This window comes from Talpa europaea, assembly GCF_964194135.1.
Source record: "Talpa europaea genome assembly, chromosome: 3".
NCBI classification, from domain to species: domain Eukaryota; kingdom Metazoa; phylum Chordata; class Mammalia; order Eulipotyphla; family Talpidae; genus Talpa; species Talpa europaea.
The window spans coordinates 84,386,378-84,410,085 of NC_140069.1; the positions used below are offsets into that span (position 1 = coordinate 84,386,378).

Consider the following 23,708-nt stretch of genomic DNA (forward strand, 5'->3'; position numbering starts at 1 on the left):
GTGAGACAGGAGAGGTCTCCTGTGCCATGTGGCTAGCTCCTTGGCCTGGGATTGAACTCATGCTGCAGTGGCTGCCGATAGCTTCATAGTGCTAAGATGTAACCCCTTGCACCACCAGGGAGGCCCTCCACTTATTTCTGATAAAGGAACTATATTAATATAAAGGACTATAGAAATATTTCAGATTAAGACTTTTATTTTTTTCATGCCCTAGCAAGCCTGGGTGGATGAAGCTCATTGCTGCTTTATCTTCCCCCCAAACCCTGACCCTTCACAACAAGAAGAAACATTTGTTCGTTCACCCTAAGCTTTGGCATCTGACTTGTAATGGGTCAGAGTGCGGGCAGAAGGGTCTGTAGCACTGATCCACCTGGGCATCCAGTAATGTGTCAACCAATCAGCCCGGCCTGGGTAGTGACGTTCAAAGATTTGACGGTAGTAAAAGCCTTCTTTAGTTTTAGGGGTATTGAAGGGAAATTTTTGGGCTGCCGTTGCCATCATTGCATCATCAACCTGTAAGAGTGTAAGAGCAAAATGGTTGTTCAAAACAAGGAAATACTTGTATTTAATCAGATTCCGCAAACCAAAAAAAAAAAAAAAAGTATGAAAAGCATGACTGTACAAGAAACCCTTTCATCATCAATCACTTAGAAAATGATAAAATATGTAGCTGCAGTGACTCTGAAGGGACACTCACAAACATTTTTCTAACACTTAGTGGCTCTGAATGTTTTATATAATTGTGCCTAACAATGTCTGACACCCAGCAGGTGCCCAAAATGTGTGAACTGATGACTGGTCAGGGATGACTGATAAGTCTATGATGCTCTATAAGTCTCCCCTCTCTCTCTTTCAGTTCTAGATGCTACATAGTTCTCATAAAGGAAGTACTACTTATAGGATACCTTGACTATAAGACATAAAACATTTAAACTACAAAATGAATGGCAGTTATAACTCTGCATCTAAATTGTCCCATTCCAGAAAATGTTTTTAATGATGTTTAATGATTTTACCTGATGGTCAATAAATTCCTGTAAAATCCTAAACCAGGAATTCTTAACTGAGGTTATTCCATCACTGAAGGCTTCTTTTGGTCGCCAGAGAATCTCTTTAGGTATCAGATTAGAGTCCTCAAATGTCTCTCTCAAGAGATGTTTTTCTATCCCATTCTGAATTGAAAACAAAAGTAACATCAGTAAATGTTCTAAAAATAACTGACACCAATGGATAGTTTTTATCTCAAATTGATTCACCTACCTTGGGAATTCGCATATCTGGTGGCAGAGACAAGTAATAAGAAGAAAATCGATGATCCAGGAATGGGACTCTCAATTCAAGGCTTAAAGGAGAAAAGAAGAAAATCTAACTCAAGATGAATACTTAATGACTATCAATTTAGATTCTGATTTAAAATCTCTTAACAATTCAACCAGATGTTAATATAAGATTATAAAATCATTTTTACAGTCCTTCTAATTGATTGCCTTACATTAATAGATGAATATAGACCCTTCATTAAAACTAACATGTATTATCTCATAGAAGAAATTAAAAAAAAAACACAGAATAAAGTTCCATGAACAATTAAAGGTACATCTCAAAAAGCAAAGTTAAGAATCAAGAGTGACCTGATCATCAAAAAAGATACCTTATCTAGACTTTTCTAAGTTTTTTTCTAGGTGAGACCATCTTATCCTATTAACAACTATAATGATAATTAATGATTTACATACAGTAGTTAATATAAACCAGTATGTAAGTGTGATTAAACTAATCTAAGTGTGATTTGCTAGAAACAACTTTAAACATTTAATGTGGTTAGTTCTTCTCATAAGAATCTTCAATATCCCAAGTTAACTAAAAAAAGTGCAATAGTTATGAGCTAAAAAGTGAAAACTTTAGCCAGTTAGAAATGATTCCATAGAAACCTGGTTTTATAATAAAATCCTACATCTTGTATCTTATCTTCAGTGCCCTAACCCCACTCAGCATCACCAAAACATCCACTATGATGCAGGGTCCTCACGGCAGGGTGTATAATCTTTATTTCTCTTAACAAAATTCAAAAAGAACTGTCTTCCCTCTCAGTTGGGAAGATAAGAGCAGAATGCTGTTATGCTTTAAAGATGGAAACTTCATCTAAAACAAATTATAGAAATCCTTTCACCGTTACCACCACAGCACGGTGAATTTACCTAATTTCTGTGGGGCTAAGGTAAGAGACAAGCTTTGTACATTGCTGGGATTAGTCCAGTCCCTGTGGAAAACAGTGTGGAGGTCTCAAAATACTAAAAATAGATCCATCATAGGATCCCAGCACTTCCACTTCTGGGTACCTACCAGGAAAAGAACACAAAAACACTAATATAAAGGGACATGTGAGCTCCTATGTCCATTGCAGCACTATTTACAATAGCCAAGTTATGGAAACAACTTAAGTGTCCAAGGACAGATGAGTGGATCAGGAAGATGTGGTATATATGCACAGTGGAATACTACTCAGCTATGTAAAGATGAACTGTTGCCATTTATAACAACATGGATGGAATGAGAAGGGATTATGCTAAGTGAAATAAGTCAGAAGAAAGACAAATACCAGGTGATTTTATTCCTATGTGGAATATAAAGAAACAAAACAAGAAACAAACTAAACCACAAACAAACTCTAGATAATTGCCTGTAGAGTTGAGACTACCAGAGGGGGAGGCAGGGCGAGGAGCAAAGGGAGCAGGGAGTCCAATTATGGGTGCCACCTTTGGTGGTGGGGACGGTGTGGTAAAGTACATCTGAAGAGGTGTGAACCTACCTCTAAATCATATAGTGTTACAAGCCAACTCAATAAAAAATAATACAAGAAGAAAGCCTTTAACACACACAGCCACATGAAAAAAGAAAAAAAAATCTGTTATTGAGCTTTTTGTTTCTGGGGTTTTTTAACAATGGCTTCTTAAAATACTGAGTTACCCGTGGGCAGCAGTAGTTCTATCTGCACGGAGAACATCAAACAAATAGAGTTCTTTCAGAAGCCTCTCACTCTCCTCCTCAGCTTTTTCAGGAGAGGGAGCCTGTTTTACAAAAAAATAGCTAAAGTTATAAACACACCAACAACTCTGCTTTTGGCACAGTGAATAGTTTTTATTTTTTACTCTTACAGATATTCCTACTTTAGACATAAAAAGCAGAGTTTAGAGAAGAGATCAAATGCTTTATACAACATTTGTTGTATAACACACCCAAACTGTTAGTGTTACAACAATAAAATGGACATGCTGTGCAATAACCATAATCCTACAGGGGATTAAGAAATAGCAGAAATGTGATTCTCATGCTTAACAAGTCTTAAAGAATAGAAGTAATCTGACACTCTTAAGACTTCTTTCTCCCCCAAAGAAATACAAAGCAGACACTATCAGATTTCCTCACATACCTCACAAGATATTCAAAACTTATTGCTATAATAAAGACAGAGGATAGAAAAATAGTCAAATAGTTACATAATTCATACGTCCCTTTATCTAGCACCATTATCCCTCCATTTCAGAAAGCTTACCTTGTGAAAATATATGTAACCCTGGGTAAGTTCGTCTGAACCTTCTCCAGAGAAGATCACCACACTATCTGTGTTCTTCCGAATGTACTTGGAAATTAAGTACATACCTTTAAAAAGAGACAGAAATTGTTATTAATGTCAGCATAACCCTCTACCAAAAATGCCTTCTACTTGGCTTTTGGAAATGATTGCAAGTTTTGTTATTAGGTTAGACTGTATATTAATAAAGTTCCCCAAATATTAGCCATATACATATAAACCATGTGTATGTACTTAATCCCAAAGTGCACTGTTGCAAGGAAATAGCCTGGAATCATTCTACAAGTTTATAAATAGAATTCATATTTTTAATGCTTTTAGACCAAGAATGTCCATTTAAAATTTACTAAGCTGAACAATGACTTGATTATCTAAAACAAAAATTCCTATCTTTTATATCAGTTTTACTACGCAAAAATAATGAGTTGGGGTTTTGTGGTTTAGTTTTAGTTTGCTTGTTTTTTTTTTTCCACACCCCATTCATCAAATTTCACATGTAGTTAAGAGTACTATACATATTATACTATATATGTTGGTTCCCTGCTTAAAATTCCCATTAAACCAGGAATGTAATTTTGCTCTTAACTTTTTTTTCATTTTTAATTCCCTAGACAAACTTTGTTGCACTTTTTCCTAATTGCCCAAACCCTAATAAAACATTAATACCAGATATGTTTCTGTTCTGTGGCCTTTGGAGGGTCATAACCATTACAATACCTAAGATTTTTGCCCTTCAAGAAACAATTTCACTCCCTTGGTTAGCAAAGTTGAGAGTTTGAGAAGGCATGCTCTCAACTTTGCAATGGAGCCCAGTCAAATTCTCTCATTAGAGAAGTTTAAGAATACTGAATCACTGTGATTGGTGTTGGTCCCTCTACCAACAAAATTTTAACTTACTGAAGAGTCCGATGATGGCTGGCCTCTTTCAGCAGTAAAGTAATTTTGAATTATAGTATGTACATTTTTTTTTTAACAAAACGCTACCACATACTTAACAGTCTATAGCAAGTATCAGCATTAACTTTTATACGCTAAAATAAACTTTTATATGCTATGAGATACCAAAAAACTTGTGACTCACTTTATTGCAACATTGCTTTATTGCAGCAGTTTCAAAACAAACCACAATATCTCCAAGCTATGCCTGTATTAAAAAAAAAAAAAGCTTTTCTATCTTAAAATAGCTTACCTACTGAAGCACGAACTGTTGTGATATCATAAGTTTCCAAAGCAAATATGACTTCATCCAGGGCCTGAATGCCTTCCTCAGAGTTAAAGAGGACTTCGTGGTGTTCACTTCCTATATGATTGGCCACCTGATTATATAAAGAAATATCCATATCCTTGTTATTTAAAGTACTACTTCTTAAATTGTAATATGACAGTAGTTCCCAAGGAATTATGAATTAACAGTGGGAAAACAAACAAGGCAAAATAAGGGAAAATGATTCTCCAACCACCACATACAAGTCCCACCCAGTCGGGTTTCTTTGCCTCCTGGACTCTGTCCTCCATTCAACCAAGAGGTAGATCTCCCAGCAGCATTTCTCACTCCAAGACTTCAACCTAACAGTCAAGAAGCTTCCAATCAGCCTGTCCTTATATCACCAACACACACACACAACTGTTCTGCCAAACCCACCTCATCTCTCTCTAGTCCAACATGATCCCAGCCTAACTTTGGCCTCCTTTTTGACTCTCCTAAAATGCCTGTTTTACATTCAAGATGTTGTCCCAAAATAAAATGCTTCTTCCCCTCACTCTATCCCCTTCAGCTTATTAGGGGTCAGCATTGATCAACTCGCTTTCTCTGCAAGCACTAGCTAGCTCTTCACTACCTCTTTCTCATCCATTCTGTGTAAGTTCTTCCAAAGTAGGAATAACATCTCCTGAAACTGAATCTGAATGTGAACAAGGTCCCCTCTGCCCATAGTTTTAAACATAGCGCTTTATAGCAAATGAAAAATGTTGTTTATAACAACAGCGAACATTCACTAAGTACTTACTACATGCTAGGTTCTATCCTATGCACAATCCCTTCCATTAGATGAATGAAGAGTTGTATGGGGGAGCTAGGATTTGAAACCAGCAGTCAGGCTCTACAGTCTGTAGTCTTAACCACTACAGCATGCCCTTACTTTCAAAAGGACCAAATTTTTAACATGAGCTTGTGAAGACTGCATGGGTTGTAGTAGATAAAGTACCCGGAATATAGTGTATGACACAGTTGGTATTTCAACAGGTATTTCATGTTGTTTAATATATTTGATTTAAAGCAGTTACCTGAATCAGTACTGCAGCCCAAGCAGAGATTGATCAACTGTTGACTCAATTTTCATTTTACTAATAAGTTTTTATTTTTTTGAAAGATGTATTTTTATGTATTTATGCATACAAGAACAGGTGTGTAGGTCAGAGATATGATGGGTAAGCGGATTCACCTAGGACAGAGTGGGGAGCAGAATAGGCAGGTCTACTGAAATATACTGCTGAGGGGAGCAGTAGGTGAGACAGGAGAGGTCTGTTGCACCATGTGGGTTAGCAAAATTGCAGGGGATTGAACTAGTGCTATAGTGGCTGGAGACAGCTTAACAGCACTGAATCTTAACCCCTGCACCACCAGGGAGACCCTAATAAGTCTTTCTTAACTATTGATATATATACGGGGCAGAATATCATCTTACCTTCCTAGCAGCTAGTAAATCAGGACTATCTTCCATGCCAATCGCAAATGTCTGGAGAGGATACTGCACTTGAGCTTCTTTTAGCTGCTTCAACAATGTGGCAGCAACCAGACTGGAATCCAAGCCCCCTGTGAACAAGTCAGGAAGTGCACTGGTTACATGCCTTGCATAAGAGAGGGTTAGATGTGATTTATGTTTCTATAAATGACCGCGAAAAGAGTTTCATACCTAAAATCTCCAAGTTTCATAAAGTGAAAAATCAATTTTAAAAAGACAAAAATCTAACATATAACCTGTGATAATGGCAACAGTATTTGGCTAAAAATCATTACACAGAATTCTAACGAATGTTTACTAGTTCACTTACATCAATAATATAACTTTTATATATAACATTAATAGTGTAAGTCTGAGGAGGTATGTTACTACATTAAATGCAGCTGACCAAATACTTCTTTCATTCTATAATGGGAATCATTTAACCTAAATACACACTTTTTATTAAACTGACTTCACCTGATAAAAGGCAGCCAATCCTTCTATCTGTCATCAAACGTTTCTTAACAGCATTGTCAAAAAGGATCCGGATGTTGCTCTTCACAGTTTCTAGCTCAAAACCTATAAACACATAAAGTAAAGGGAAAAGTTCCGGAGAGATTTGACTGAAATATTTATTGAAATGAGGTACGCAATCATCTACATCTATCATGATGGCTTTGGCTCAACAACAGAATTTGCCAAATCCCAATAAGTCACTTCTAAATTAAATAGGAAATAGGTCTTCAAACTGAAATCATCCCTATGATATAAGAATATAATTTCCCTTTGGGAGAGAGAGATAAGGAGGAGGTGGGTGGGGGCTTTGCTTTATTACCTGGGAATAGTTTCTCCACACTGTCATAGTGGGCGTGCAGAGGCTCATCTCGACAATGATGATATTTAACCATTTCCACTGATGCAACTTTGCCATTTGGTTTTAAATCCAAAACTTCATAGTGTCCAGGCAGAAAAGGCTCCACTTTTAAAAAAGGAGTCATTGAGTGCTTCACGTTAACAAGACCTACAAATTCAAAAAGGTAAGTATTTACCACATGCTATGTTTGTTCACATTAGGATAACACATCAGAATAACTTTCAGTTAGTTAATATCTTCTATATTCCTTTTTAAATGCAAGCAAATGTTTATTATGTAAGCAAAACAGGAAAAAAGTTTAATACCCCCAAACTTTATTTACTATTTACTAGAGAGATGATAGTGGACAGGGATATAAAGCAAAATTACACTGATTTCTGGTAATTCAAAGCAATTTCCAATTTCTTCTGGAAATTACTTTGAGTTTCTTTTTTGAAAAAAAAAAAAAAAGATTAATTTTATTTATACAAGAGCTGGGGTACAAGCCAGAGTCGCGGGAAGGTGAGAGGATTCACCGGAGACAGAGCCAGGATCAGAACAGGCAGACGGACCAACAGCACTGCGAGGGGAGCAGCGGGCAAGACAGGAGAGATCTGCAGCGCCATGTGGGATTCTTCCTGGCCGGTCGGGAATCGAACCGGCACTGCAGAGTCTGCAGACAGCTTCACAGCACTGTGTTCAAACCGCTGTGCCACCGGGGAGGCCCTACTTTTAATTTCTAATTAAGAAAATCTATTTTCTATAATAAATCAAGCATACACAAAAAGGAAAGGTACATTTATTAAGAAGAGAGATGAACCTGAAACTATTAATTTTATGATATCCTGGCAATCACTTCTTTGTCATCACTGATATATTGTAAGTGAACAGTGATGGTCCCCAGTCCTTTGGCAGGCAAAATGATTCACTAATGGGTACTTTAAAATCAGATACTAAGAAATTGAATGTGTATTCCTTAACTAGTTGTTATGTACTGTATATAAATTAAAGATTATCATCTAAACTACCTCAATAAATTCTCACTGGACACTTTATTTTTGTTCCTTTTCTCCTTAAACTTTTTCTTCCTCTAAAAATAAATAAATAAATAAATAGATAAATAAATAAATTCTCACAGGAGTAACCAATCTGATATCACCATGATCTCTGCTACAAAATCAGTATCTTATTTTAAATAGAAACAGCCTGACTATACAGAATATTTGTTGTGATATATAAGCTTAATTTGTCTATTTGTGCTAATTCAGAGATGGATGAGACTCAGACCCTGTCACTAGCTAGTGGGTCTCACACATAACAGTGGACAAGGAATAATTTAAGGTTTAAGCAGGAAGTAGCATGACCAGGTGAGTTTTTGATAAGTTATTCTGAAAGCACTGGGAAAGGAAAAACTGTTGCAGCTTTGTAGGTAAAAGTCTAAAAAGGGGGAGTTAAGAAGGATGCAAAAAATAAGTCAAATTTCGGAGGGTAAATTGGATGTGAAGTTACCATCAGGCCCAAGGAGACAGACAGAAATAAGGAGTTTGCTTCTCCCTTGTTTTCCCTTTGCCAAGTTTCCTTAATAGTATTCAACATACACTTGTTCTTTGCCATTTGATCATACTACAAATGCCTGAAAATAGACCGATTCAGTTATCTATTACTGGTGTGGTATCTATCAGGTATCGGTCTCATGACTGTGGTATGCATACCAATTTTGCTTTTCTTGGTCTCATTATGCTGTTTCAGCCAATTTTAAATATGAGAACTAATTGAAAAAAGATTTTACAGAATCACGCAAAGAGGCAAGCAGGAAGACCAGATTTTAGGATATTACTGCTGTCTAGGTGAGCGATAAAAGATAAAGTTCTAGTTTTCTGTCCAAAAATTGCTATTCTGTGGATGTCTTTTCACTTTGTTGATGGTATCCTTTTTGGCATAAAAATGTTTAACTTTAATGAAGCCCTATCTATCTGTTTTTCTTTTCTTGCTTGTGCTTTTGTTGTCATATATAAGAAATATTTTTGAAATCCAAGGTCATGAAGCTTTTTCTCTATGTTATCTTCTAAGATTTTTATAATTTTAGTTTTTACTTTTTGATTTTAGTATATGGTGTGGAGGTAAAACTCCAAGTTCTTTTTTTTTTTTTTGCATGAATGTTGTATATCCAGTTATCTCAGCACCAGTTGTTAAAAGGATTATTCTTTTCCCCACTGAATTATCTCAGGGTCCTGCTGAAAATAAGTTGACTTAGATATATGAGTTTTTATATAGCCTGCCCATTCTTTGTATTTATTTATGTGCCCATTCTTGTGCTAGTAACAATGTCCTGATTTCCCTTGTTTTGGATAAAGTGCGTTGAAATCAGAAAATGAGTCCTTTGCTCTTCATTTTTAAGATTGTTTTGTGATCTTGCCTCGCTATTCTGGATCCCTTACACTTCCGTATGAATTTTAGAGTCATTTTGTCAATTTCTACAGAGAAATCATTTGGGATTCTGATAGGGATCATGCAGAATCTGAAGATCAATCTGGGGAGTAGTACCATCTTAATGATGTTAAGTTTTCACTTCATGATCATGGGATGATCTTCCATCTCCTTAGATCTTTCATTTCTTTCAATGGTGCTTTATAGTTTTCAAAGTACAAGTTTTACACTTCTTTTGGTAAGCTTATTTCTAAGTATTTTATTCTCTGATACTATTATAAAGGGAGTTGTTGTCTTCATTTTTAGATTATTTATTATAGACATATAGTGTTCACTGCAAGAGTGTCAATTAAATACAATTAATTTTTGTATATTGATCTCATAGCCTGCAATGTTACTGAACATAATGAATTTCTATCTAGAATATGTAAGGAATTATTACAAGTGTATAAACAGAGACAAATAACCCAATCAAAAATGGATAATCCAAAAATGAGTCAAGTGGGACACCTGCATATAGTAAAATACTACTCTGTGGTAAAAAAGAAATGATTTTACCACTAGGAAACTTAGAGGAACACTGAAAAGTTAAAGAAAACAGTCTGAAAGATTAGATTCTGTATAACTCTAATTAGTTACTTTCTGAGAATGGCAAAATTAGTGAAAAAAATCAGTAGTTTTAAGGCCATACAGAAAACCTATAGAAAAATTCTATCATTACCTTTAGCTTCTGAGCACACACCCAAAAATCCATCTTCTGTCATGGCTTTAAACAAAGGTCTGACTCCATAGGTATCTCTGCCCAGAAACACTTTCTTATTGGCAGTATCCAGTAAAATAAATGCAAACACCCCATCCAACATGCAAATTGTTTGTTCAATTCCTCCTTTGTCATAAAGATGTAGGATTATCTCACCATCCACTTTGGTCTGGTGTTCAAATTCAAAATGCTGTTGCAGCTTAAGGAAAGAATAGCAAAACAAAAAAGTTAGAATCCTTGTGCAATCACTAAAATGTTTCAATTGCAAAAGTGCTTCAATGTTTCATTTCCTCCATTTCAGTGATTTGGAACAATCATGGAATTATCAAATTATAGCTTATTGGAACCCACAATCCTATAAATTCTTTACAACATAAAAAGCTAAACCTTCGATAACTTCAGTGGCATTCTGACAATATAGAATGCAGAGGCTACTTATCAGAAGAGTAATGTGTGGAAGAATGAAAATGTATAGTATATACACACTATAATGTATATATATTGGCGTATATTTAATAGATATGTATGTATATATATATACACGTATATGTAACTTAAGCAAATAGGTGTGTGTGTATATATATATATATATATATATACACACATGATAAATGACTCCATCACAATGATAGAAACCTTGTCAAAAAAAAGCTTCTGGTTCCCAAGGAGGACTACAACATCGAGTCCTCCACCACTGCAGTGACATAAGAGCTACTATCTCACCAACAGACAAAACAATAGGAGAGATTGGTTAGTCCAAAGGCACCAAAGGACAGCAAAGAGGCTATCACTCCCACCTCATGCAGAGTGAGAGTTTGATTAAGCTACACCCAGATTCTGGTGGTACATCACCAAGGCAAACACAGGGGGACAAGTCCTTGGTTTCTTCTTTCTTTGTATTCGTACGCAGATTTTGGTTGACAATGAAGAGAGACATGGTTCACATAAACAAAATTAGATGCAAATCATGGGTAAGTTTAAACATTTAAAACATGTTTTTAAAACTTCAAAAAGTAAATCTAAATCTGTGTATGTATGGCCTATAAAATGTGCTTCACAATCTCACTCACTCTAGAATTTGTGAACTTTTTGTCTATATGCATTCACAGAACTTTCCACAAATGGGCTTTGGTTTCCTGTAGTGATTACAGAGCCACCTCCTGGTCACCTCTGCAGACTCTGAGAGATAATAAAATCCTGTCTCTTAATAGGTGGGGTTTGGAAACTATTTTATGCCCCTTCTGGGCTGAAGTACTGGCAGGATAAATGTCCTTAAAGCATTCAATGATATTAACAAGTAACAGTTTTCCAAAACTACTCTCTACCACTATTGCCTCTTCACTGTTGCTCTTTGGCCATAACCTTGCAGGTAATCTATGGTTAATGATTCACATGTACTACTTCCTACTTTCCTGAAACCACACTTAGATAAATGTCAAGGATAAAACCTCTCATATCCTGTCACCATCCAGAAATCCTATTGCCATTTGACTTGTTGGTTTCAAGCCCCTGACATTACCCTGCAGGGAAGGGGCCTCTACTTTGCTCCAGCCTTCACTCAGATTCCTCCTCTCTTTGACTAATCTGCCACCAGTCCCAGCTCACCTCTGGCTATATTTTATTAGTAGTAGCAGTAAATTTTCATTTTTATCACAAAAAATAAAAAGAGAGTGCTTTAGAGGTATAGTGCAGAATACTATATATACACGTAAAATGACATTCTATTTTTCTCTATCTGTTCAAGCTACATAGCTTAGATTGGAAGATGGAACAACTACGCTTCCAAAAAAACCAAAATATTTTTGAAATGTCTAACTTTTCATCACTGTGGAGAAAAATTAACAAAGCCACAATATTGTTTAAGTAAAATAAGGTATTTCCTATGATTTAAGGTGAATATCAGGCTATTCCACAATATAACCCAGCATTCCCACATACATGGGGCTTAGCAAGAAAGTTTTGACTGTTCCCTTCCTCTACCACTATTATCAAGAACTTCCATTCTTATCTTTCCTGTTCACCATTTCATCTCCAAGCACCTAGAGAAATGGTGCCTGGTACAGAGTAGACTCTTAAAAAATGTATGAAAAGAATTGCTGATAACTAAGTTTTTCAAATGAGAAGACTATTATTGAGAGTGTTCCTATAAGCAGGTAATAAGCAATAGTAAAAGTTATTGTTTAGAGAGAAAAATGACCCAAGGCTGGCAAGAATATAAACCCTTTCTCAAGGATGACAGGCTTATATCAAAAAAGGGACAAAATATACCAAGAAACATTAAAAACAAGTATGACTTTGAATGAAATCTGACTCAAAACATACAAAAACATCAGCTATAAATATATTATTGGGGGCCTCCCTGGTGGTGCAGCAGATTGAACGCTGCACTGTGAAGTTGTCCGCAGCCTCTACAGTGCCAGTTCGATACTGGCTGGCCAGGGAGATAGCCACATGGTGCTGCAGACCTCTCCTGTCTCGCCTGCTGCTCCCCTCAGCAGTGTTTTTGGTCGTCTGTCTGTTCTGCTCCTGGCTCTGTCTCTGGTGAATTCTCTCACTCTCCTGTGCCTCTGGTCTGCATCCCAGTTCTTGTATAAATAAATAAATCTTTTTTAAAAAAATGATATTATTGGGACACATGTGAAAATTTAATATGAACTGGATACTAGATGGTATTATGGATATTAGGTGATATTAAGAGAAACCTGGTAATCTAGATTTAAAAAATAGTGTTGGTCTTAAGCAGAAATCTTATTCTTAAGAGATATTTAGGAGGGTCTCCTCTGGTGGCGCAGCAGTTGAGCACTGGGCTGCGAGCTGCCCGCAGCCTCTGCAGTGCCAGTTCGATCCCTGGCCACTGGCGAGGGTCCCACATGGCACACAGACCTCTCCTGCCTTGCCCACTGCTCCCCTCAGCAGTGTATTTCGTCAATCTGCCTGTTCTGTTCCCCGCTCTGGCTCTGGTGAATTCTCTCACCCTCCCGCGCTTCTGTCTGTATCCAGTGCTTGTATAAATAAATAAATAAAACTTTAAAAAATAAAATCAGATAAAATTAAAAAAAAAGATATTTAGGATCATATTTAGAGAAATTATATTTCTCTAGGGCCTCCCCTGGTGGTGCAGGTGGTTGAGCGCAGTACTGGGAACTGTCCGAAGCCTCTGCATCACAGGTTCGATCCTGGCCAGCTGGTGAGGGTCCCACATGGTGCGGCAGACCTCTCCTGTTGTGCCCGCTGCTCCCCTCAGCAGTGTATTTCATCGGTCTGCCTGTTCTGTTACCCGCTCTGTCTCTGGTGAATCCTCTCACCCTCCTGCACATCTGGCCTGTATCCCGGTTCTTGTATAAATAAATAAATAAATCTTAAAAAAAATTATATTTCTCTAAAATAATTCAGCCAAAAAAAAAATCAAAACGTGTGTGCATACATATAAAAACAGAAATAAGGAAACATATTAAAACATTAATAATTATTCCATCTAAATTCTATCCTTTCCCATGTGTTTGAAATTTTCAAAATTAAAAGTTGGGGAGGATGACAGCAAAGAGAAACTGGCAAATTTTAGATAAAAAAATTTCTTATGAAACAGAAGCCAAATAATTCTGAATTAGAATATTCTTAGCAAATTTGACTTCCTCAGGTTAGAATTTCTACCCTCTCACACACTCTCATCCTAAGAGTAAGCTTTCACAAGCTTAGAAATCTGTTCCAATTTTAATGATGCTCTTGGCTGTTATTATAAGTTGAGGATGCAACAGTAATAAATGCCTCAGGGCAACATTACATAAAAGCTACAAATATGATCACTGCCAAACTATTAAATTCTGTCCTTGCCTTTAAATCCTCAAATTTCGTGCCTCCCTGGTGGTGCAAGGGGTTAGGCACCGCACTATGAAGCAATCTGCAGCCTCTGCAACACGAGTTCGATCCCCAGCTGGCCAGGGAGCAACCCACATGGCGAGGTAGACCTCTCCTGTCTCACCAACAGCGTCCCTCAGCAGTATGTTTCGATCTATCTGCCTGTTCTGTTCCCCACTCAGTCTCTGGTGAATCTGCTCAACCCCTGCATCTCTGGCCTGCACCCCAGCGCTTGTATAAATAAATAAATCTTAAAAAAAAAAAAAAATCCTCAAATTTCACTCCTGTTAGAAGGATATTCTAACCCCTTACAATGGCTACCAGGTCCTGCTTGCTCTGGTCTTACCTACCTTCCCAGCCCTACCTTGCCCATCTGACTATATTCACTTACACAATTCCAGAGCTTCTTCCTTCTCCAGAGCTTCTTCCTTCTCTACATCTGCTATTCCCTCTTCAGCCTTGCCAGCTGAACCCTGCCCTGTGCATCAGGTTTCAGTACAAGTGTCAATTCCTCAAGAGGCCTTTTCTGACCACCCTTCTGAAACTAGAGCTCCCATATCCATCATTACCATATTTTTTTTTTGAATGTTTATTATACAGATTTTTTCCCTTGAGACCCTGACAGAAAAAGCTCTATTAAAAGTGAGGACCTGGGCCTCCTCGGTGGCGCAGTGGGCTCAGCGCAGCGCTGTGAAGCTGTCCGCAGCCTCTGCAGCACAGGTTCAATTCCCAGCCAGCCAGGGAGATAGCCACATGGTGCGGCAGACCTCTCCTTTCTCGCCCCCTGCTCCCCTCAGCAATGTTTTTGGTCATCTGCCTGTTCTGCTCCCCGCTCTGTCTCTGGTGAATTCTCTCACTCTCCCATGCCTCTGGCCTGTACCCCAGTTCTTGTATAAATAAATAAATCTTAAAAAAAAAAAAAAAGTGAGGACCTAGCTCTTAAATTCATTATTGTATCCCCAGCACTTAACACAGAGCCTAGCAGGTTCTAATAAATATTCAAATTAATAGGGAAAAAGATTCTTAGGGTTGACTTATAAACTCCATTTTATCAGTCTGTATGTGTGTGATCAAGACATTTCACTTCTTTGTGCTCTAGTGTCCTCCTATCTAGATAATTGGAGCAAATGAGATGATAAACACGGAATGTGCTTTGAAAAGTAAAAAGTGTTTTTCAAAAATATATAAACTTATAATCAACCGGCTCTGAGGTTTTATCACATACAGGTTATGTTCTGGCTTCATTCTGATTACCTTCTTGTGGTTGTAGATTTCACCATTGTAACAGAGCCACAAATAAGGATATTTCTTGACTCGAATTGGCTGCATTCCAAACAGCTGGTCAACCACAGCCAACCGGTGAAATCCAAAGCAGCAGTTGGTATATCCATTGACATTCTCAAAACGAAATGCATCTGGGCCCCTGTGTGCAATCTTCATAGCACTCAGACACTGCACAGAAAGGCAGTCATCGCTGCCAAAGAGGGCCCAAATGCCACACATGTTGTAATGATGTTAGGACTCTGTATGGAGAGAAAAGCAGACCAATTAAATATTGAAAATCTAATCCAAATCTACATTAAATTTGATTCCAAACACTTGTATATACTTTAAATATTGAATATAAAGTATATCTACAGCAATTTGTCACCAGTTTTGTACGTGAAAAATGATTTAATTTACATATACATTTTCAGAAAAGATGGATGACCTACATCCTGCCAGTTTTGCATCCTGGATCTACTCCAAGACACAGACAGACACGCAGGCTCCAACCAAGCCAGAGATTCTGGCACCAATCTTTCACCCCAGAATCTCAAAAACTCTCAAAAATCTAAGACACTCCACATTACTACAGTCTCCTCTCCAGTCTCTTAAACAATTAAATGTCCTTTCTTTATGTGCACATAGAATGTAGTGGGTAGAACAGAAGATCATATATACAGCATAAATAAGCTTTTCATAACTAGCTTATCTGTGATTTATTAAAATATGATCAAAGAAATTCAGAGAAAAAGAAAGCAATATTATCTGATATCAGATATTCTAGTTTTGTAACAAAAACATTTACATTAACAGGGATATAAAATGTTCACCATCAAAATGTCCTAGATGACAAAAATGTTCTCAAATATTTTATTTTTTAATTTGTCAGTCATTTATTGGACTACATAGTTTTGGGAATCCAACTTCACATCCCCATGTGTGCACATGCATCACTCACTCTCCACCAAACTCCAAGGCCATTATCTTATCCTCTTTGCTTGTACCCATTCCTCAGGTAACCAGTATACTTTTCATATTTTTCAAATATTTTTGACTCAAAGTTGCCTTTGGTTAATAAGAAAGCAAAGTGGGCAAGACATATACAACAACATCTCTGAAAAACAACGCAGCTCATCCCTATAGGCAAAAAAGTAAATTAATAATGCTTACAAATATTAATTTGAAATTTTCAACTCTGTTTTATTTGGATGCTGCCAGCACCAACATTTATTTTTCCAAAATATCTGTATTATCCTGGAAACTACTTTATTTTTCAAAAATGTAAATTTGCAGCAAATGTTTAATTTTGGGACAAAAAAAAAGCCATAAAGAAAAATACATACTCAAATTATATACATAATTTTGAAAAATCCTCTGAGGACATTTCATTTGTATCTAAATGACCCAACACTTTCTTTGACTTCTTTTTTTATTAATAACTTTTAAAATTAATTTGAGGTACATTGGTATACATGCCTCAAACTGTATTGTATATGACTTAGAGGAATAGTTTACACCTCCTCCAATGTGGATGAGACCAGGTCAAATGAATGGAAAATGGTAATGAAGTGTCAGATGACCTATGCAGTCCCTTCCATGAACTTGGAAAAATAACCATTGGGATAGTTACTTTTTTTAATAAAGGAATCAGTGATTTAGTGAGACTTAGTGAGAAAATTCACTGAGATTTAAGTAAGATGGCTGTATCAATTAAAAATGGTAGGGGAAAGCATTTTGAAAACAAATGACATGTGAATCCCTTACCTACATCTTCCTAATGCTGAATCCTATTACTAAGCCTGCTATAGGAAACACTCTATTAACATGGAGCAGAAAGCAGGAGAACAAAAGTTTGTGAAGCACATTGCTTTCTCCAGCAAGAAAATGCAAATTAAAACTGTAACCATTATTGGAATTAGTATTAATGGAGGGCAAAGGTCCTACTGGTAGAGCCCCTTTCCTATTGCCTGTTCCCAGTAATTTTCTGCATTTCCTCATGAACTTCTGGTGCGGTGCTGTCCAATAAAAAGGTGAACCAGATGTGTAATTTTTAAATAGAAGCCCCATTTAAAAAGTAAAGGGAAAAAGGTGAAATTAATTTGAAGTATATTTTATTGAACACAATAAGCCAAAAATAGTGTCATTTCAACAGGTAAATAGTATTAAAAAATTAAAATAGTTTACATTGCTTTTTTCTACTACACCGTCAAAATATGGTATATTTACACTTACAGCACATCTCAAATCAAATTAGGGAAAGTTTCAAGTTCTTAGTAGTGACATATGGTTAGTGGCTGCCAAAGTTGACATCAACATTTCAGGTCTTCTAGTTTCCATTCCACTTACCAACTACTTAAACCTCACGGATTCACCTTATTTTTACATAAAGAATTCAGTAATCAACATCTGGACAAGACCGAGATCTAAATCATTTCTAATTAATTTTAGGAGAATGCGATTAATGTAAAAGTTATAAATGCTTTTAAAGTATTCGTCCAAAACCCAGGGCAATGGACAGTAAAGAAATAATCTGGGCCTCCGGTGGAGAGGATAACTTCCTTTATTCAAAATAGTAACATTAATCTAAAGCCAGCCCTACAGAATACCTATCTACTGAGTAAAGGCAAGCCAGTCCTTTTTCCTTACCGCGCCGCCTGTCGACCCTAAACAGATCCTTCTTGGCAGGGTTGTTCGGCTAGTCACTCAACGAGTCTTGCAGGCTAAAGAGAAGGAATACATGGAGGATGCTAGATGAAGAAGATGGGGGTTTCAGAGGTTAAGGACAGACACCGAGGCCTTGACCGAGAACCCAGGAAACCCTGCCTCTGGGCGCGAGCACCTCTGGCCCTCCCGCCTGTGGCAGAAAGACGGGAACGCAAAAATGCCACAGCTTCAAGGCAACATAGTAAAAATAATAATAATAAAATCCACAGAGGCCAACTCGGGCCGTTACCGCCTTCTATCCGAAACCGCCCGGCCTCCCCATCCTTCTCGGACCACGATCGAGATAATTCCTGGTCTGCTAGCTCCCAGGTGCGCAATAATGGGGACCTGGCCGCCCCGCCCTCTGTGCCGAGCAGGAGCTGCAGTATCCGTGGGGCCGACCGGCTTCTGCCCACATGTCCGGCTTGGCTCAGGCTGCAGCGCATCCTCCTTCCCCCACCAACCCCGGGGCAGCCAGGACAGGAGGAAGGGCGCTGCGGCTGGGAGAAGGGCACCCAGCTTACCTGAGAGCAAGTCGGCTCGGGCGGCGGGAGGCACAGCGCAGGGCACGGCCGCCGGCTGGATGGTGGGCCTCTGCTTACTTTAAACACGCTCAGCTCCCGTAACGCGTGCGGGAAGTTTCATCATGCCCGGGAGGCCCAACCAGCGCTCAGGGGCGTGGCTGAAGCGCAGCCCCCAGGCCTGGCTGGGAGGTGCTAGGGCGCGGCTGGGGCGGGGCCACGTCTGACCAAGGGAGGTGAAGGAGCAAGGAGCAGGGAGCCGGGAGGAACTGTGTGCAGTGCGGTTAGCAGCTTCTTAAAGTGTTAGTGCACCTCCTTAAGAATAGCCTCTGAGGTCTGGCCAGGGACCCATTTGCCAAGTAGGGTTACTTTGCCTGCTGTTCTGACAATTCGGGGGTCTTCTACACTTGGTTTGCTGTGAGGGAAATCTGCACTACTTTTTATTGCAGTATCCCTTCTGCAGCAGATCTTTTAGAGGTTCTTTAGTCCTTCCTTACTACCAAGAGCCTCTGATATATCGATGTCAATACATATATATGTGCTAAATTAATAAATTGTGAGGCAGATGGGAATAGCTGTAAGAATGACCTTTTATTAGACAGAGTAGATTGCATTCTTCTACCTCAGGCAAGAGTAAAATGTTTCCTTTCTCTGGATACATAACTCTGTGTATTTGTATGTTGTGACAGATCATCATCCAAATCGTGATGTGGTTTTATATTCATGCTGGATAAGATTGTCACCTTTGTAATTATGTTGACATCTTCACCTTTTGAGACCAGGGCCACTCCATGAATACAACTAGGGAGAGACTCAAATGAGTAATTCCGTTTGATTCCTCATCATGTTGTAGAGCAACCCCGATACAAAACGGGGTGCCTGACTGTGGGTCCTCACCCGCGCGCTTAAAAGGACTTATCAATGCTCTACTGCAGGCACACGTGAAAGGTTAATAAAAGGTTTATTTACAAGGGAAGGGGAAATGAGGAAATGTACAGCTCTGGGAGAAAAGTGGGAGACAAAGTTTTAAATGAGTCCTACCCAATCCGCCGATCAGGAATCCCAAAATGGCGCTCTGAGAGCTGGCCGCCAGCCAGGAGCGGTGAAGCCGGGAGGCCAGCGATCGCGAGCCAGAGAGACCCAAGGCCCACGTGTTTGGTTTTTTATATCCAACCTGGCTGCCCAACTCCACCCTCAGGTCCTGGCCACCCTCCCCTTGGTGGTGATGGGATTTGTCTTCCCCAATGTCCTGATGGTTTTAGTCTGGAGTGGGGGTGGAGTCCACAAAGCCTGTATGGGATTAACTCAGGACATCACTTCCCCCTAACAATCACATTTGGTTATTAAGTGACAAATTTCACTTTCAGGAAAGAACAAGTTCCAGTCTTAATTTTAAGACTGGATTACTTACTTACTTACTTATGTGACCATGGGTGTGTCCTATAACCTCTTTAGGTTTCCATCTTTAAAATAAGTAATTAGAGACTACTGAAATTCTAAGTATTAAAAGGATAGAGTTCGGGCCTCTCCAGTGGCGCAGCGGTTGAGCACTGGGTTGCGAAGCTGCCCGCAGCCTCTGCCGCACCGGTTCGACTCCCGGCCTCCGGGCGAGGGTCCCACATGGCGTGCAGATCTCTCCTGCCGCCCGCTGCTCCCCTCAGCAGAGTACTTCTGTCTGCCTGTTCTGTTCTCTGCTCAGGCTCTGGTGAATTCTCTCACCCTCCCGCGCCTCTGACTGAACCCAGTGCTTGTATAAATAAATATATAAATCTTCAAAAATAAATAAATAAATAAAAGGATAGAGTTCTTTGGAGTCATATTAGCTCAGGAGGGAAATTAATTTTTTTCAACCTGTCTTGTTGAAACTCAAAATAACTTTGCAATATGGACAATTTTGCATTAGATCTAGTTAAAGTTAATCATGCAAATTCACATAGATCCAGGATATGAAAAAGGATTTGTCTGGATTCAGTGGCCATTCTCTTTTCTTCACATTCAAATTCACAATAAACAGAAAAGATGAATTGCACTGGAGTCCTTGACAGAAGAGCAATGGGTTGGCAGAACCTCCCATTTTTACTAAAAAAATGAATGATTTCCACTTCGGATTAAATATATTTTCTTTTCCAGATTCCATTCCCATTTCCATTTAGTTTTTTGCCTATTTATTATTTTGCACTCAAAGTTTGAAAGTTCACTCTCCATTTTAAAGACATTATTGAACTGGTATTGCCCTTAGATTTTATTAATCAGCACAGGGAAGCCTTGTTCTCACAAACCAATTTCAAGACCTAATATTCTCTATAAAATCTAAGTCAAGTTGATACATGAAGTCAAACTAGATCAGTGGTCCTTAAACATTTCAAGTACAAAGATTCCTTTTAGAATCACAAAAAGAGGTTTTTATTGAGCACCCCACAGATAACAATGTACCTTTGGTATTCTTTATTAGAGAAACTATACCATATTAAAACAAAACAAAACAAGGTACCATGAATTCATAGTATTCATACAAATTAATCATAGCAGTGTGATTTTATTAATGATATTATTACAGGGCAGCCCCAATATAAAACGGGTTGCCTGACTGTGGGTCCTCACCCGCGCACTTAAAAAGTACTTATTAATACTTGACTGCAGGCACACACAAAAGGTTAATAAAGGGTTTATTTACAAGAGAAGGGGAAATGAGGAAATGTATAACTCAGGGAGAAAAGAGGGAAATAAAGTCTTAAATGCATCCTACTCTTTCCGCTGCCCAGGAGTCCCAATGGCACTCTGAGAGCTGGCCAAGAGCCACGAGCCGTGAAGCCAAGAGGAGAGAGGTCCCCCAGCCCACATGTCTGGTTTTTATACCAAACCTGGCCACTTAACTCCACCCTGAGGTCCCAGTAATCTTCCCTTTGGTGGTGATGGGATTTGTCTTTCCCAATGTCTTGATGGCTTTGGTCTGGAGTCGGGGGTGGAGGCCACAAAACCTGTATGGAATTAGCTAAGGACATCCTTTCCTCCTAATAATATCAGTACCAAAAATAAATTAAGAAAAAAGTAAAATTACATGGCAAGATATATTAAGATTGGACTATAGTCAATGCTTGGTATATACAGGTTTGATATCCCCATACAATACAGTCCCAACTAGTTCAAAAATTTCCAAGAATATATGTTCCCTAAGCACAGGATGCAGTGGACACTTAGCAGTAACAAGTATGAGTAAGACAACAGATGACTTAAGTTCTAAGGCTCATAATTGCCTTAAAGTTGTCAGCATCAAGAAAATTTTCCTATATGCTAATCTTCTTAATATACCTTAAACCAGAGAACAACCTAGGAAAGCAGGTCTTTATCCACATTTTAGAAATTAAAAAAACAAACAAACAAGACTTAGAGAATTGAGGAATGTAACCAAACACAGTTTAATTTAAATCACAAAGAAATGAATTATAATCTATATAAGCCCATAGCCCAATTCTCCTACAACCCTGTCTAAGTAGTGAACACAGATACTTGATATGTTATCTGGTATGTTTGTTTACACTGAATATTTTCCAAAGTCATTCTCCCTCCTCCTCTACCTCACTTTGTACCCTGACTTCCCTGCCTTCTCTTCCTTGCCTTCTCTTTTGGGACTGTTCAAAGGAAAACACTGCAAGGAGATGTAGCAGGTAGGAAAATAAGTCTTGGGATGTTTCTTGCCTTGGCACTACTATGACAAAGCTGAAGCCCACAGATCCTATTCTGTCTCCTTCTCTTCAGATTCCAGGAACTACCCCCACCTCTTCCTCATTGGGCCTAGCCCCGGTTACTGAACCATCTTGCTGTTTCTAAATCCTGCCCACATTTTCATATTAAGTCCCAATTAGAAAATAACACCTACTTCCTACCAGAAATCTACCCTGTAGTTGGTCTACAACACTAATAAGGATGTGGTGGATTTAACTGGAGTAGAAAACAATACATATGTTCATTTAATTATTACACACAAATAAAAACTAAATTATGTTGGTCTATTTTCCCATTTCTTACCCCACCCCTGCATTACAACCTCACTCTTAAAATAGCCAGAGAACATTTATAGTTTTTTGACCTAAATCACTGAAGAATCAGAATAAAATCTTCCTCTGTCAAGTAAAAACTTTAGGCTAGTTTCATTTCCTGAAAATATAATAGGCAACAGATTATACATGTTAGGCACTGACAGCATTAATTAAACTAAAATTTTTAGAATACCTTTAAATATTGATTTTCGTTTTTCTCACAAGATTTTTTGTAGGTGCATCTATTTCCTAAAGATGGCTAGATATTAAAAAAAATAGTAATTAATCAGGGAAATGCAAATCAAAACTAGTAAGATACCATCTTACACCAGTGAGAATGGCACATATTAAAAAAAACTAGCAACAACAAATGTTGGCGAGGATGTGGAGAAAAAGGAACTCTCCCGCACTGCTGGTGGGAGTGCAAACTGGTCCAACCACCATGGAAAATTGTGTGGAGATTCCTCAACCTAGGAAAGATAGAGCTTCCATATGATCCAGCAATTCTACTCCTAGGTATTTACCCAAAGGACACAGAAACATTAATTCCAAAGAGCACCTTCACCCCTATGTTTATAGCAGCACTATTTACAATAGCTAAGCTTTGGAAACAACCCAAATGCCCAAAAATAGATGACTGGATCAAGAAGATGTGGTACATATACACAATGGAATATTACTCAACAATCAAAAAAGATAAACATATGCAGTTTGCAGCAACATGGATGGAGCTGGAAGGGATCATGCTCAGCGAAATAAGACAGAAAGAAAAAGAAAAATACCAGATGGTCTCACTCATAACAGGAATTTAGAAAACCTAAATAAGGGAAAAAGAATCACTATAAGAAAGGAAAAATCAAAATCAACAAGCAACTATGAACCAGAGACACACGGAGGGGGGGTGGCAGGGAAAGGAGGTGTTTGGGGAATATAAAAATTTAAAAAAATAAAAATAATTAAAAAATAGTAAT

General features: G+C 38.2%; 1 protein-coding gene across 1 annotated transcript; it reads right to left on the minus strand.

Moving 5' to 3' along the window:
- Nucleotides 1-212: 212 nt before the first annotated feature.
- Nucleotides 213-15,713, minus strand: ASNS (asparagine synthetase (glutamine-hydrolyzing); the record flags this gene model as incomplete). The annotated part of the gene is made up of 11 exons (XM_084230044.1): nt 213-513; nt 1,017-1,172; nt 1,261-1,342; nt 2,968-3,068; nt 3,554-3,660; nt 4,782-4,908; nt 6,277-6,404; nt 6,793-6,894; nt 7,151-7,336; nt 10,317-10,554; nt 15,465-15,713. The coding sequence occupies 11 exons, from the start codon at nt 15,711-15,713 to the stop codon at nt 304-306; spliced, it is 1,686 nt and encodes a 561-aa protein (XP_084086170.1). The 3' UTR covers nt 213-303.
- Nucleotides 15,714-23,708: the final 7,995 nt, after the last annotated feature.